At 37.8% G+C, this 16,340-nt stretch overlaps 1 gene segment (V, D, J or C); it reads left to right on the top strand.

The window, feature by feature from the left end:
- Positions 1 to 1,019: 1,019 nt before the first annotated feature.
- LOC103213755 lies at positions 1,020 to 2,024 on the top strand. The segment is given in 2 exon segments: positions 1,020 to 1,032; positions 1,708 to 2,024. Coding segments are annotated over 2 exon segments (330 nt in total).
- The last annotated feature ends 14,316 nt before the right edge of the window (positions 2,025 to 16,340 follow it).

Here is a 16,340-nt window from a genome sequence, read left to right as displayed (position 1 = left end):
GCAAATTGGAAGATAAAGTTACTTCAGGCATAACAATACAATGAGAGAAAGGTAGTGATGAGCATTAGAAAATAGTATAGAAAATGAAAGAAATTTAATACAGAAAATTAATCTCCAAAATAATGAATGATACTCACCATGGAAATATACTGCAATAACCTTTGATTCTTCTCTACTGAACAGTGCACAAAAAGATGTTATATAGATTTGCACCAAAGATATTTTCTCTTTCTCCTCCTTTTTCCATGGCTCACTGTATTATTTTCTTAAGACTATGGTAGCAAATTATCACAACTGTATGGCTTAAAATAATAGAAAAATTTATTCTGTCATAGTTCTAGATGTTAGAAGTTAAAAATCAAAGAGTTAGCAGGCCTGTGCTCTCTCTGAAGATGGAAGCAGAGGATTCTTCCTTGTCTTTTCCTTGCTTCTGGCAGTTACTGACAACCCTTGACATCTTGTAGTTTGTGACAGCATAACTCCAGTCTCTGCCTCTGTCACTATATGGTCATCTTGCCAATGTGTCTGGGTCTCGTCTAAAAAGAACACCAGTCCTATTGGATTAGTGTCCACACCACTCCAGTAAGACCTCATTTAAATACTTACATCTGTAAAGACTATTTCCAAATAAGTTCACATTCACAGGAGTGGAGGTAGGACTTGGATTTATCTTTTTAGGAGACACAATTCACTCAACACAATCACCAATATCTGTTCTCAGTAACATATCATGATACAGTTCAATATTTCATACTTGCCCCTGAATAATGATTCTTCACACAATTCTATGTTTTATTGTTGTTAGGTGCTGTCAAGTTGATTCTGAAACATAGTGACTCTATGTACAACAGAACGAGACATTGACTTGTCCTGCACCATCCTCACAACCCTTGCTATACCTGAGCCCATCGTTGCAGCTACTGTGTAAATCCATCTCATTGAGGGTCTTCCCCTTTTTGCTGACCCTCCTGTTTACCAAGCATGATAGCCTTCTCCAGGGACTGATCCCTTCTGGTAACATGACCAAAGGAGGTGAGACACAATTCTAGAGGGAAAACTATATGTTCATATTAAAGTTTAATTCTGGTAAGTTCATCCAATTTATTTCCCCATTCTTAGGAGGATCCCCTATTCTAATGAAAAAAAATCAAGGACCCAGAGGACAAATGGGGAGCAAATAAATTAGAGAGGATTTTCTCTTACAAACCTGTGGAGAAACACTGTATGCTGGGACTGCATGTGAAACCCACATCTGATGTGGACCTAAGAGGAACTGAGCCTACCGGAGTATCCGCTTTGCAGCTGGAAGGCCAGACCTGTCCAACCCCTCATTGATTTGCATGTTTTCCCCAGAGCCCATTTCTGCTCTTCAGAGTCCTCATGAATAGGCTGCTCAGTGACTCTGGGCAAAAGAAAGCCTCAGACAAGAGTAGATTGAACATGAGCACTCTTGCTCAACTCATCTGCCTTCTGCCGTTCTGGTTCCCAGGTAAGGATGGGAACCTTTGGAACCCAGAGATAATGAGACATCTCTTCTCCTAGTTATGAGATCTTCTCCATGGTTTCCATGAGTCTCACCCCCATAACATCCCTTCAGAGATCCAAGTGCTCTCAGGTTGGGGGACCAGGGAAGGTAGGATATGCTGGGAGGAATATGGTGTAAGACCTAGTTAACAATGGTGATTTTGTGTTTTGTTTCATTCTCAGCTGCCAGTGGGGAAGTTGTTCTGACCCAGTCTCCAACCGTCCTCACCGTACCTCTAAGAGAGAGCATATCCATTATCTGCAGGGCCAATGAGGACGTTAGTGATTACTTAACATGGTATCAGAAGAAACCAGGCCAGCCTCCTAAGATTCTCATCTATGACGCAGATAACCGATATTCTGCTGCACCAGCTAGGTTCAGTGGAATACAGTCTGGCAAAGAATTTATTCTCACAGTCAGCAACGTAGAGGCTGATGATGCTGCTAATTATTACTGCCAACAGGACTATAAATTTCCTTGCACAGTGTTACACCTCTGAACATAAACCGTCCTCCTAAGCTGTTGTGTGGTGAAGGTTGGTGGTTCCAGCAGCTGCACTCTCCCCTGTGGTCTGTTCAGAGGCACAAGGTCTATTTTGAGGAAGGATTTACAGAATTCAAGTGTAGTGGCCTGGAAGGGACTTTAGTCCCTTGAACGCTTACTTTTTTGATATCACAAGACCCCTAAACCTTTAATTAATTCTCCGAAGCAGATCTGTGTGTCAGTATTACAAAACACTGTTCACAACAAGGGAGAGTCTGAATCACTTCTCAGAGTGGCAGTGTTTTTAAAGGCAAAGAATTAGGCAAAAGCAACAAAAAGGGGGCCTATATTTGACAAAATGAGAACAGCAGCAGCAACAACTACTACAAGTGTCATTTAAATCATTTAAGTGTCATTTACTGAAGAGTTGAAGTCTTAATGTGTTGAACACTGTACTAAGAGTTTAATTACCTTCTTTGATCAATCCAAAATAATCACCTATAGGAAGGAGCATTGAACTGTGAGATAAACCAGAGAACTGACTTCCAGTCTACAGTTTGCCTTTATCATATTGTGTGTTCTGGAACAAGAGAGTAAACCCTCTGGCCTTGTGAAAACATCAATAGATGGTGCATTAGAACTTTTCCAGCATGAGGCGGGTGGGGGGACCACCAGAATAATCACCTATAGATGAGAAATCAGAGGTTTGGTTGGTCAAGGTACCTGTGCTTATAAGCAAAGAAGATGGAAACAGACTCCAGTACTCTGACTCCATAATTCCTTCTCTTCAGTTAATTATTATTATTACTCTTATTATTACTTAGATGTAACTTGAATACAATGAAGCGTACCAATCTAAAGTGCACAAAATAAAAACTAACAAAAACCTATTGCCAAGTGGATCATGATTCACAGCAACCATGTAAGACAGAGTAGGACTGCCTTATAGTGTTTGCAAGGCTGTAATCTTTATAGTGACCCCTCCTTGGGTTTCCGAGGTGGTATCACTATGGAAATAGATTGTCCAATCTTCATTCCAAGAAGTGGCTGGTGAGTTTGAACCACCAGCCTTCTGGTTAGCAGTCAAATGACTTAGGCACTACACCGCCAGAGCTCCCTTTGGGTTTTTTTAAATCTTTATAGAAGCAAATTACCAAATCTTTCTCCTGCGGAGCTGCTGGTGGGTTCCAACCTTCAACTTTTTTTCTTTAAATACATTTTATTGAAATATAATTCATATACAGCAAAATACATAAAACTAAAGTGACATGGGTCAATGCATTTTTTTTTTTTGCAGTGTTCTCCCCCTACCCTCCCATCCCTAACAACCAACAAAGAAGTTTCTTTCCATATATAACCTTTCCTTGACCCTCCACAACAACGAACTAATACTATATTTGTCCTTATTTCACTCGGCATAGTGTCCTCCAAGTTCATCCATGTTATATGGTGTTTTGCAGACTCTGCATTATTCTTTAGTGCTGCACAGCATTCCATTATGTGTATGTACCATAGCTTGGTCATCCACTCTTCCTCTGATGGGCATGTAGGTTGTTTCCATCTTTTTGCTATGGTAAATAGTGCTGCAATGAACATGGATGTGCATATATCTGTTCCTGTCCTGGTTCTCACCTCTCTAGGCTATATACCTAGTAATGGGATTGCTGGGTCAAATGGTATCTCCACTTCCAGTTTTCTACGGAATTGAATTTGCCTGCTTTCCACAGTGGTTGTGTCACTTCCAGTCCCACCAGCAGTGTATGAAAGTGTCAATCTCTCCACATCCCCACCAACATTTGTTATTTTCTGTCTCATTGAACCTTGCCATCAGTGCTGGGATGAGACCACTGATTTTTTTGGTTAGCAGTTGAGCATGTAACCACTACATTACCAGGGCAGTGATTTTTGTTTTTTTGGGGTTTTGTTTTTGTTTGGTTTTTGGTTTTTGTTTCAGAAACTAGATGAATGTAAACATATGCATACCGCCTGTAGCCACTACTCAATCATGATATACTCTAGCATCCCAAAAGGCTTCCTCATGCTTCTCTATCAATTCCACATTCCACCCACCAACACCAAAGGCAACCACTGTTCTGCTTCCTATAAATATTGATTGATTTTACCTGTTCCTGAACTTCATAATTATGTTTTTCTTCTGTCAACATGAAGGGTTTTCTTTACCTTTAATTTTATATTAAACACATACATACATACACAATATTTTGTGTATTTAGAAGTGTGAATTACCCTTGCATCTCCCACATTACTCAGCAACAACATTCATGCTAGGTAAAAAAAATTAGAAACTTGAATTTCAACTTTATTAAGAATAAACCTATATGATTCTTGAGTGAGAGCAAATGGAAGATTTTTGGAGAGAGAGAGGATGAGATGGGTGTTTATAAGCTTCCTCCAAATCTGAGGAGAAGAAGAAGAAGGAGGAGGAGGAGGCCAGCAGCAGATCCTGAAGGCCTACTCACAGGTAATGACTCAGATGGTGAGAGGTCTGCTGGGCTTCTGGCACATTGCTGTGTGATCATAGTCAGCAGATAGAAATGGTAAAATCTGTGGAGAGCAGAGTCGTTTTAAAGCATGAGCTGTACCTCTAAACAGCTTAACTTCATGATCTTGAAGTGATCTTTTCTCCTTATATAAATAAACTGAATAAGTTAGCAGAGACTCTTGGAAAACAACCTCCAATTTATGTGTGTTTCATCCACAGCCACATTAAGCTCTAAACCATAAAAACAAACAAACAAACCCACTGCCATAGAATTGATTCTCACTCATAGCAACCCCCATTGGGTTTCTGAGGCTGTAAATTTTTACCAGAGTAGATTCCCTCATCTTCCTCCCACTGAGTAGCTCATGGGTTTGAACTGCTGACCTGGTTAGCAACCATATGCCTTACCCACTATGCCATCAGATCTCCTCGTTTGGCTCTAAGGCTCTCTTTTTACTAACATGTTCACAAGCCTTAAAACATAAATATCCTGCTTGGATCTATACTAAATCCCTCAGATTTTCAATCATGCTAACCCAGACCATTTCAGTATATTTTCCTCCCCTCGCACATTTTCAAAATTTGCCCTATGAAAGGTTAGAATGTCAGCTTGCTATTTTCTTTTTAATGTTGTCCTTATTCATCTTTTAAAATCATTTTACTTCTTTTCCAATAATTAGTCCATGATTTGAAATAAGGAAAAATTATGACTTTGGGGTATTCCTGTATAATTTCTTCAAGCTTGTTCTCTAGGATCTATGTAGTATGTCACATTAAGAAGCGTATCCCCTAGTGCAGTATTTTGTCAAATATGGATTCTACCCACTTGCAAGTGAAGAAATTAACTTGTAAGGTCATGATCAGGTTTTCTTTTATCCAAGAAAATTTGAGGGTCACTGGCCTAAGGAAACCCTGCATTATCCTGAGTCTTCTACTTTTCCTATCATGAACAAGAGGCTTCAGTATGAGCTTATGAGTTCCAAAATTTTTAGATATTTGGGATAAAGGCGTTGGAAGCAGGAGAGCCTGGTTCTGTGATTTCATTCTTGTTAGAGATTCTGTGGGGACTGCTCAGTTTTAGCATCTCTACCTCTACTTAGAAAACCTGAGGTTCTGAAACATAGTTCCCTAGCAAGATTTCTGTTTTGATTCTCAGATTTTTCCTCAGACTTAGGTGCACAGGCAGAACCAGGGACAATTCTACTACCTTTGACTTTGGATCAGATTCTTAGAAGTGGAAGACTCTAAACAGATACCTCCTGGCCAGTGAAATAAGGCAAAGACAACAATAACAACAAAGATCATGAATTGGAATGGATTAACTATCATAACTCACAGAAGAAAGAATTGCATGCAGAGGAGATTCAAATTAACCTAAAGAGAAACTATTAGAATTAATAAGAGAAATAACAAATCACTGGATTCAAAGTCAATATGCAGAAGTCAATTTGATTTTTATATACCTGCAACAAAGGCTGAAACATTAAATGATAAAATATACCATTTGTAATATCATCAAAACATCAAATATTTAAGAAAATTATGCTTAAGCTTTTTACACTGAAAAATCTACAATTCGTTGAAAGAAATAAAAGAAAATAGAAAGCTATATTATGTTCAAAGATTTAAAGTCTCAGTACTGCAATGATACCAATTCTTCACAGATTGACATAATTTAATATAATCAAAATCAAAATTTAAATATGTTTTTGAAAAGGCAATTTATAAATTTTTATTGTAAATTTGATATGTCAAAGACCTAGAAAAATGGCAGTTAACGTGAAGAATAACCAATGTGAGGACTTGCATTACTGGATGTCTGTGGGGTCAGTGTAAGTGGAGACAGACTGTCCAATGGAATAGAAGTAAGTATTCAGACACAGACCTACACATATAGTGATATTTTGTAATGACACAGAAGTAAAAAAACAAAAGAGATTGTTATCCACGGTTCTCTTTTTCTAAAGTTCAAAAATTGACAAAACTAATTGACAATGTTAAAAATCAGCTTAGGAGTGACATTGGGGAATAGTTGGGTTAATGACTGGGAAGAAGCAGTTGTTTAGTTCTGGGAACTGACAATGTTTTCTTTCTTACCATGGCAGTGATTACACAAAACTGTTCACACTGTGAAGTTTCATTAAACAGTGTACTTATGATTTGTGAATGTATATAAACATATTAGGATTTTTGAATATGTATCTATATGTGACATATACCCTGTTGTTATTGTTATGTGCTGTCAAGTCACCTCTGACTCATAACGACCCAATGCACAGCAGTAATACACCCTACAAAAGTATATACCCTACAAAAAAGACATACCCTACAAAAGCATATTGTGGAAAAAACTATATAAAGCATAAATTCATTTTGGTCAATCAATTGCAACTTAGTTTCTTTTACAGTCTCATTAAATTATGTTTGATAATAATATGGATTCATCTCTCATGTCATATATAAGTCCATCTCAATGAATATAAGAATTTCTTCCAAATTCACCATTCTCTTTTCTATCTTGAAATATTTAAATTTTAAGCTATTGAAAATGCAGTGTACTATAGCTATAGTTTCCATTCACCTTAAATTTATAAATCAAATTAAGTAAATATTATTAGAATAAGAAAAATTTAGCATAGTGCCTAGGGCACTTGACTGCTAACCAGAAGGCTGGTAGCTCAAACCCATCAGCCACTCCTCAGAATGAAGGTTGGGCAATCTACTGCCATAGTGATACCGCCTCGGAAACCCAAGGAGGGGTCGCTAAGTGTGGAGTCTGACTCAATGGCACATAACAACAACAACAATATTGACTGCCCCTATCTATGCATTGAAGCCACTGGAAATTTTACTCAGTAAAAAATACATGTATGGAATCACACGTGCTACATCATTCAGTAGAGATGAGAGGAATAAGAACCACACAGACAGGTAATGGGAGTTCTTCAAAGTCATCCACCTAGTTGAAGAGGACCACATAGAATTCTGGTGACTGAATTTTAGAAGAGTGCTGACCCTCAATAATTCTAAAGATGGATCACCTGTAAAAGTACAAGCACATCTCAGAATGGAGTCCTAGGCACTTATCCACAAATATCTCCTTTTGTTTCAACTACACATTTATTCTTGTTATTCCATGTTCGAGGTCACTTGGAATCCTACCCTTGTTGTTAACAGTTTATTTATTGAATATAATTATAATTACATCTATAATATACTATAAATAATATATAAATGTGTATAGCATTTAATATAAATATATATAATATATATTTATATGTAATAAATATAATATAAATATTATTGAATATAATCCATATACCATACAAGTCATCAATTTAAATTGTATACTTTAATGATTTTTTAGCACTAAGTTGTGCTATCAAGGTCACAATCAATTTTGAAACATGTTCATAACACCCCATAAAATCCTTGTACTCATTAGCTATCACTGATTTTCCCCAACCTTTTCTTCAGTCCCAGGGATAACTAGTCAATATTTTGTCTCTATACTTTAGCTAAGGAGCTCTAATGATGTAGTGGATAAGTCATTTGGCTGCTAACCAGAAGACCAGTGGTTCAAACCCACTAGATGCTCCGGGGAAAGAAGATGGGGCAAACAATTTCCTTAAAGATATACAGCTTTGGAAATTCAGGAGGGGTTGCTATGAGTAGGATTCAACTCGATGGCAGTGAGTTTAGTTTGGTTTTGGGTATAGATTTGCTTAATGGACATTTTATATAAATAGAATTGTACTATATGACGCTTATTGTGATTGGCTTCTCCCGCTTAGCATAATTTTTACAAGATTCATTATATTGTAGCATTATTTAATTCTGTTTTATATCCAAATAATATTGTATTGCGTATACTTCCCTTATGTACCACCTTTGTTTTTCATTCATTAATTGGTGGATATTTGATCATTACCAAATGACTATTTGATTAACACTATTCGAGAAACTGCCAGACTGTTTACCAAAGTACAACATTTTACATTCTTAGTAGCAGTGCAAATATTCTATTTCACTGCCAATCTGTATAATAATAAGAAAAGAGTGCTGAGTGAATGAGGATTGGAAACAGCTAGAATATAGAGGATGTAAAAGATTAATCCACAGTAGCTCAGATATGCACTCTTCATATTATACTAATTAGTTCCACTCTTCACAAATTTAGGGCCATGTGTCTTCTGCCTCTTGGATGCCAATTCATTTCCAAAGTAAGTAAAAGGACAGAAATGGCTGAGAAACAGATGAAGAAGTTGGGTCAGAGAAGGAAGAACAGTTTCAAGGCAGTCTGTTTTCCATAACCACTGTTGCCCTTTTGGATTTCCCACCTCCAGACTTTTTTTTCCCCCTAAGTTTTGCTTTTCATTCCTTTAAGCTACCACATCAAATAAATGTCCAAATAATGTTAGTATAAGATATTTAGGGATTATACAGCATCTTCTTTGTTGGACTAACTTTTCACTATCCTTTGAGACAGTTTGAACTTCCCTTATATACCTTTAGCCATTTTACTTTACTCTGATATATTTTTTTTCTGACTACACAACACTGTTATCCTCAAATGTAGCAGATTTTTTTTTTTTGTATAGAATTCTCTAAATTTTTCTTTTATATTCCCATTAACTGTAAACATGTAATACAGAATTGGACTTGAAAATATCTCCACTTACGACTAATTTTCATACATTACCAAGAGCTCTTGGCTACTTATCAAACCCCTAACCAATGTGCTGCTCTTTGACTAAGGGCAGTTGTCTTCTTCAGCTCTGTGTAGGATGGATATGAGGAGTCAGCCTCCCGACGCTCTGGATCCCAGATGAAGAAGGGAATTACGAGAACTTGCCATGTGATGATGAAAATGCCTTTCTTCTCATTGTAAGGTGAATCCTAAGTACTCTTTTAGGTCTGTAGCATGTGATTTCTCATTCAGCACTCACAGTCTTGAGTGACCTGAGAAAACCATTGTGGTAGTTAAAGTTGTATGTCAACTTTTTAGGCCTAGCTGAGTGGCTGGGCAGCTAGATGTAGTATTCCCCATGATGAGACTGGCAATCAACTCCATGGTGGAATCTACTGTGAGCAACTGAGTAGCTGCTTTAGGGATGTGGTCTGCTTCCCGTATATAAGCAGCAGCTTTGGGAATGGTCTCTAGCTTGTGGCACCCTTGAACCCTGCATGTAGATGTGTTGTTGTTCAGCAGCCTGTCATGCTCTGCCGACCTTGGGACTTTCAATGGACTTGAATTAATGGCCTGCCATGTGGCTTGGTAACATCAGGACTGTGCCTTTTTTATTTATTGACCTTGGTCTTGTCAGCCTCAGTAGCCAGTAGCTGCCTGAGTGAAGAGATACCTCTAGCTTCAGTGGGCCAGGAGCAAGAGTCAGAGCTGAATTCCAAAGTCGAGGGGATTTCACCCAGCCCCTAGAGCCTGGCACTTTGAACTTGCTCTCCCGAACTGTTAGAGAATAAACTCCTGTTTGTTCAAGCCATCTCATTGGTGGTATATTCCTGTCAGAGAGGCACTAGGTAACCGGAACAACCATTCAGTGTGATATGTTTAACTTCAATGTTATTTGTATTTTATGTTTTTTTTTTTTTTTCCCTGTCTCAGAAGCCAATGGGGCATTGTGCTAACTCAGTCTATAACTTTCATGAAAAACCTTCAGGAGAGAGAGTCGCCATCAGCTGAAAGATAAGTAAAATAAAAAGCAGTAGATATTTGAAAATCTACTAACAGAAACTAGGACAGACTTCCAAGCTTCTCCTTGACAATGTTTCCAATCTGATGTTCTTGACTGGTTTTGGGTAGTGAGTCTTGAACAGAATTTACCCTTAAAATCAGCAGCCTAGTGGTTGAAAGTGTAACATATTACTCCTGTCAACAACATAAGAATTTGGCCTGCAAAGTATGACAACTCTGAACACAAACCTCGCTAGCAGTCATTTGGTCAAAGAGAGCACACCAATCCAGCTACTTCCCTTTCCTCAAACAACGGATGTGTAATTATGGGAAACTAATAGAAAAGCAAGTGAAAGGGACTTTGAAATAACACTTTCTCCCATCACAGAATACAAGAACTGTAGACAAACACTTAGTTGGAATTCTGACTCTTCCACCTATTAACTGTGTAACTTTTGGCAACTTACTTAAACTCTCTTTCCTTGGCTTTACCATATGTAATAATGGAAATATAGCAGTAATATACTAGTACCTATACCATGAAGCTGTCTTTCTTCTGCAGAGCAGCTGGGGGATTCAAACTACTGAACTTTTGGTTAACAGCTAAATGTCTTAACCACTACACCACCAGATATATAGATAGATATCACAAAATATATTATCATAGGATCTAAGGCATGAAAAAGTAATGCATAGCATCCATTTTTGATGTGAAATGGATAACACCCCTCAAACCTGTCCCCACCTTCCTATTCTACCCACATCAGTGCAAGACTTATTTGATGCCAGTGGGAAATTCAAATGGCATAAATCCCCAGGCATGACCAGGCATTTTCTGCAGTCCCATGATCCAGCCCAACCTACCCTCTCTGTCCCACTCAAGCCACACTTGACATGATACTGCCTAAATTTTTTCTCCTCTAGAATCCCTATTGAGTAATAAACTTTCTCTCGAAATTTCCTGGTATGTAGAGGGTTATCAGCTTGACGTATATCTATTAATTAGGATATCCCATCTTATTTTCTTAGGGTAAAACCTACCAAGAGAGGTAGAATTTGAGGAGCCAAGAAAATGAGAAAGGAAGCCCAGAGAAATAAGTCCTATTTTTCTCTCTTCCATTTTCCTTCTGGTATTAGCTGGTTCAGAAATGGCTGCTCAAAAGGTGAGAATTTGAAAGAAAGGAGAATCTAATGATGTCAAAGCTAAACAAAGCTTTCCATAGTCTCATATGGCCAGAGGTAACAATTAATATTAAAGAACAGAAAAGAAGGATGAATAATGATGATCACTAGGTCTTAGGATGGAACTCTGGAAGGACCATACCCTAGGAGAAGAGATGAACCAGCAATATCAAGATGTCACCAATACTAAAATCCAGCCTTAAATTAATGCAATTCCTGTTTGAATTAAGGTTATATATTCCAAACATTTCAATCTGACAGGATCAAAATTAAATACTCTCTGAAGGATAAAAAATCATCTACAGCCTAAAATCATCCCAAAGATTTTTACAATGAAATATGTGTGTGTGCATCTACAGAAATATTAAGTGCATACAACACAGTCTGACTTCAAATGAAAAATACCCAGCATATAAAATAGAGAGGAAAAAGCAGGCAACAGAAACAAATCCAAATGATTTCTAGATATTAAAGCAATCAGATATTACACATTTAGTACATTAAGTGCCATAATGGAGAATTTTAACAGAGATTAAGTTGTCTAGTGCTGCTATAACAGAAATATCACAATTGGATGGCTTTAGTAAACAGAAATTTATTCTCACACAGTTTAGGAAGCTAGAAATCCAAATTCTGGGTATAGCTATAGAGGAAGCCTTTCTTTCTCTAGGGGAAGGTCTTTGTCTCTTTTCAACATCTGTGGGCCTAGCATCCTTTGGAGATCTCCATGTGTCTTGACTTCAATCTTCCACTGAGTCTAGGAGGCTCTTAGCATAAGGATACCAAGTCCAAAGGGCATGCTCTGCTCCAGCTCTTCTTTCTTGTTAGTACTGAGGTCCCTCTTTCTCTGCCTACATATCTGCCTTTATCTCTTGCATGATAAAAGGTGATGCATGACACACCCCAAGAAAACTCCCTTTACATCAGATGAGGGCTGTGAACTGAGTAAGGGTGTTGTATCCCACCTTAATCTCATTACAAGTGATTGGGTGATAATATCATCTCACATTATGGGGAATTAATACATCATTACATAACTGTCAAGTTACATCATACTAAACCACTGAGAATCATGGCCCAATCAAGTCCACACATATTTTGGGGGGACAAAATTCAAACCATGACATTCCACCCTTTGGCCCCCCAAAATTCATGTTCTTGCCACATGCAAAACATTTTCACTCTATCATAACATCCCAAAAGTCTTAAATCAATTCCAAGTCTAAATTCCATCCCAGGGTAAAATCCTCTTCACTTGTGAATCTGGAACACAAACTTCCAATGCACAATGGTAGAATAGGCACATGTTGTTGTTATTGTTGTTTGCCGTCGAATTGGAACCGACTCATAGCTACCTCTCCTTGGGTTTCTGAGGCAGTATCACTATGGAAGTAGATTGCCCAACCTTCCTTCCGAGGAGTGGCTGGTGGGTTTGAACCACCAGTCTTCTGGTTAGCAGTCAAGTGCCTTAGGCACTACACTATCAGAGTTCCTGAAGAGGCATATAGTAGATATTTATTATGAATTGGAAGGAAATAGGGGTAATGGGCACCAAGCAGGTCAAAAAAACCAGCAGAACAATTTACATTAGCTCTCAAGACTTGAAAAGAATCCTCTGTTCTCTAAGACTATCTAGGCAGTTGTTCTCTCCTCCAGATTTTGGGTATTGGCCATGCTGTCTGGTTTTGAGGGAGGCGCTTTAACCCTGGGTTCCAGCTCCACTTACCAGTCCCACAGGAATAGCCAGACACCCTACTCCCTTGGCTTCAGGTGCCCCCATTCTCCTAGTTCAACCATGTGATGAACTCACCCCTTTGGCCTTAGTACTGACCCATTCTTCTGTCCTTTGGGCATAGCAGCCTCTTGGAAAGTGGCACTAGCCCCATACTCTTGGCACTTTTAGTCATCTGCCCCACACTGTGTAACTAAGTTGGTGAATATCTGACTCTTTGAATCCTAGGAGGCCATAGCCCCACCCTTTGAGATCAACAAGATGTGGTCCCACCTTTTGAGACCCCAGAGATTATGTCCCTACCTTTGAGATTAAGGCAGCTCTACTTCCCACGCTCCTTGTCTCTCCAACTTTGGCTTCTGATTTCTTGACCTTTTGGTCTTTCAGGCCTCTTGGGCTGACCTGACCTCTGCACTGCTTAGGAAATTTTTATAAAGCCCTTTGGCTTTACCGATAATTGTTTTGAGGCACCACACTCTACCAAGAAGCCTTGGTCTGAAGGTACTCAGCTCTCTCACTCTGTGGGTCAATTCCTGCATCATCTTGCGCTGGTCTCCTTGTTCTACTGCCACCATTTTTCAGCCATTGCTTTTCACTGCCCACACCATCTCTGGTGTTAAAACTTTCCTCTCTTCCTTCTGAACCCTCACCAGGACTGGCATTGGAATTCACAATTCCAACAACAGTCTCTTCAAGGCAATGTAGGCTTTTACTATTAGGCACTTTACAACTCTTCCAGCTTCTATTCATTACCCAATTGCAAAACCACTTCTGTATTTTAGATATTTGTTAGAGGGACCTGCTACCAACAAAAAATAAGAGCCAGGAAAGGACTGCATCCTTTGAAGAAATAGTGGCTGAAAATTTTCCAAATATGAAGAAGGACATAAATTTATACACACAAGAAGCTCAATAAACTTCAAGCAAAATAAACCCAAGAAGTCCCACACTAGGACACATTATAATAAAACCATTTAAAACTAAAGATAGAGAATTTTGAAAGCAGCAAGAGAAAAGTCATATACAATGCAGCCACAATAAGTCTAAAAGTTGATTTCTCCTCAAAAATCATAGAGACCAGAAGATAGCAGGATAATATATTCAAAATCTTGAGAAAAAAAAAAATTCACCCAAGAATTTCACATTCAAATTCAAATGTCATTCAAAAACTAGATCAAAATTAAGATGTGCACAAATAAATAAAAGCTGAGAGAGTTCACTATAACCAGACTTGCCTTGTCAGTAATAGTAAAGGAAGTTCATAAGGCTGAAAGCAAGTAAACCTAGATAGAAATTTGAATCCATAAAAAAGAGCAAAGAGCCCACCATAAGCTAATTATGTATATAAAAGGCTGTGTAAGCACATATTTTTCTTCTTCTAACTGACTTAAAATACTACTGTATAAAACAATATGTGTATAATTGTAATTTGGAGCATCTAGTACAGAGTAATATAGTATATTTGATCATAACAGCACAAAGAGGTGACTAGAATCAGAGCTGTATTGAAGCAAGAAAATGACAGCAGATGGTAACTTAAACCCATCAAAACAAAGATGAGAAAAAAAAAAACTGGTAAATAAGATAGCAAATATAACGAAGTCCATAACTATGTTTGCCTTCTATTCTCTTACCAATGTGTTGCTGGGTTTATAACATATATAGAATTAATATGTATAACATATTATATGTATAATAATGATGACACAAAAATGGAGAAGGGTAAACAAGCTATAAAGAAGTAACATTTCTTTACCCAAATCACAATAAAAAATTTAAAATAAAGAGAGAAGTAACATTTCCATATCTCACTGGAATGTATAATAAATTTGAAGTAGATTCTGTTAAATTAGGATGTATATGGTAAACCCAAGTTAGGATGTATATGGCGAGCCCTAGAGCAACTAATAAGAAAATAACTCTAAACGTGTTGTGAAAAAAATCTATCCCTAGATCAATCCACATCATCATATCCATTGATGCAGAAAGGTATTTAACACAATCCAACAACAATTCTTGATTTAAAAAAAAAAAAAACTCAGCAAAATAGGAATAGAAAGGAAATTCTTCAACATAATTGAGGGCATATACACAAAACCAACAGCAAACATTACTCTCAGTGAAGAGAGATTGAATTCATTCTCCTTGAAAAAGGTAACCAGACAAAATGTCTTTTATCACCACTCCTATACAATATTCTATTAGAAGTCCTAAGCAGAGCAATAAGGCAAGAAAGGGAAATAAAAGGCATTGAAATTGACTAAGAAGGTGTGAAGCTATCTCTATTTGCATGTGATATAATCCTTTACATAGAAAATCCCAGAGACTGAATGAGAAAATTAGAGGAGCTAATAGAAGGATTCAGCAAAGTGACAGGGTAAAAGATCAACATACAAAATCATTTGGATTCCTCTATAATAACAATGTAGGAGTTCTGGTAGCATAGTGCCTAAGGCACTTGACTGCTAACCAGAAGGCTGGAGGTTCAAACCCACCAGCCACTCCTCGGAAGAAAGGTTGGGCAATCCTACTTCCGTAGTGATTACTGCCTCGGAAACCCAAGGAAGAGTCGCTATGAGTTGGGCCAACTCGATGGCAAATAACAAAACAAACAAACATAATAACAAAGAGAACTCTCAAATGGAAATGCAGTAAACAATTTCATTTAAACATTTGCATTAGCCACCCAAAAGACAAAGTACTTAGCCATTAATCCAAGCAGAGATGCAAAAGACCTATACAACAAAAACTATGAGACACTACTATTAGAAACTAAGAGACATATGCAAATGGAAGAATGTACCATGTTCATGGATAGTATTGTGATAATGTCAATACTACCCAAAGCGATCTAAAGATATATTGCAATTCTACCCAGATTTCATTGTCATTCTCTAGAGAGATGGAAAAAATCAATCACCAACTTTATATGGAAAGAAAGGACCCTGGATAAGCAAAGCACTACTAAAGAAGAAGAAAAATTAGGAGGCCTTACATTCCCTGTCTCATAACCTACTACACAACCACAGTAATCACCACAATCTGGTGTTGGTACAATGACAGACACATAGACCAAAGGAACAGAATTGACAACCCAGAAGTAAATTTACCCACTGTAGACAGCTGATCTTTGGCAAAGGGCTAAAACTCATTAAATGGATAAGAATCTCTTTAACAAATGGTACTGGCAAAACTGCATGTCCATTTGCAGAAAAATGAAACA

This window comes from Orycteropus afer, unplaced genomic scaffold (assembly GCF_000298275.1).
Source record: "Orycteropus afer afer isolate SDZICR_OR568_19922 unplaced genomic scaffold, OryAfe1.0 scaffold00017, whole genome shotgun sequence".
NCBI lineage: Eukaryota > Metazoa > Chordata > Mammalia > Tubulidentata > Orycteropodidae > Orycteropus > Orycteropus afer.
Note: the sequence above shows the minus strand (reverse complement) of the source record. Positions and strands in the feature narration are given on the sequence as shown.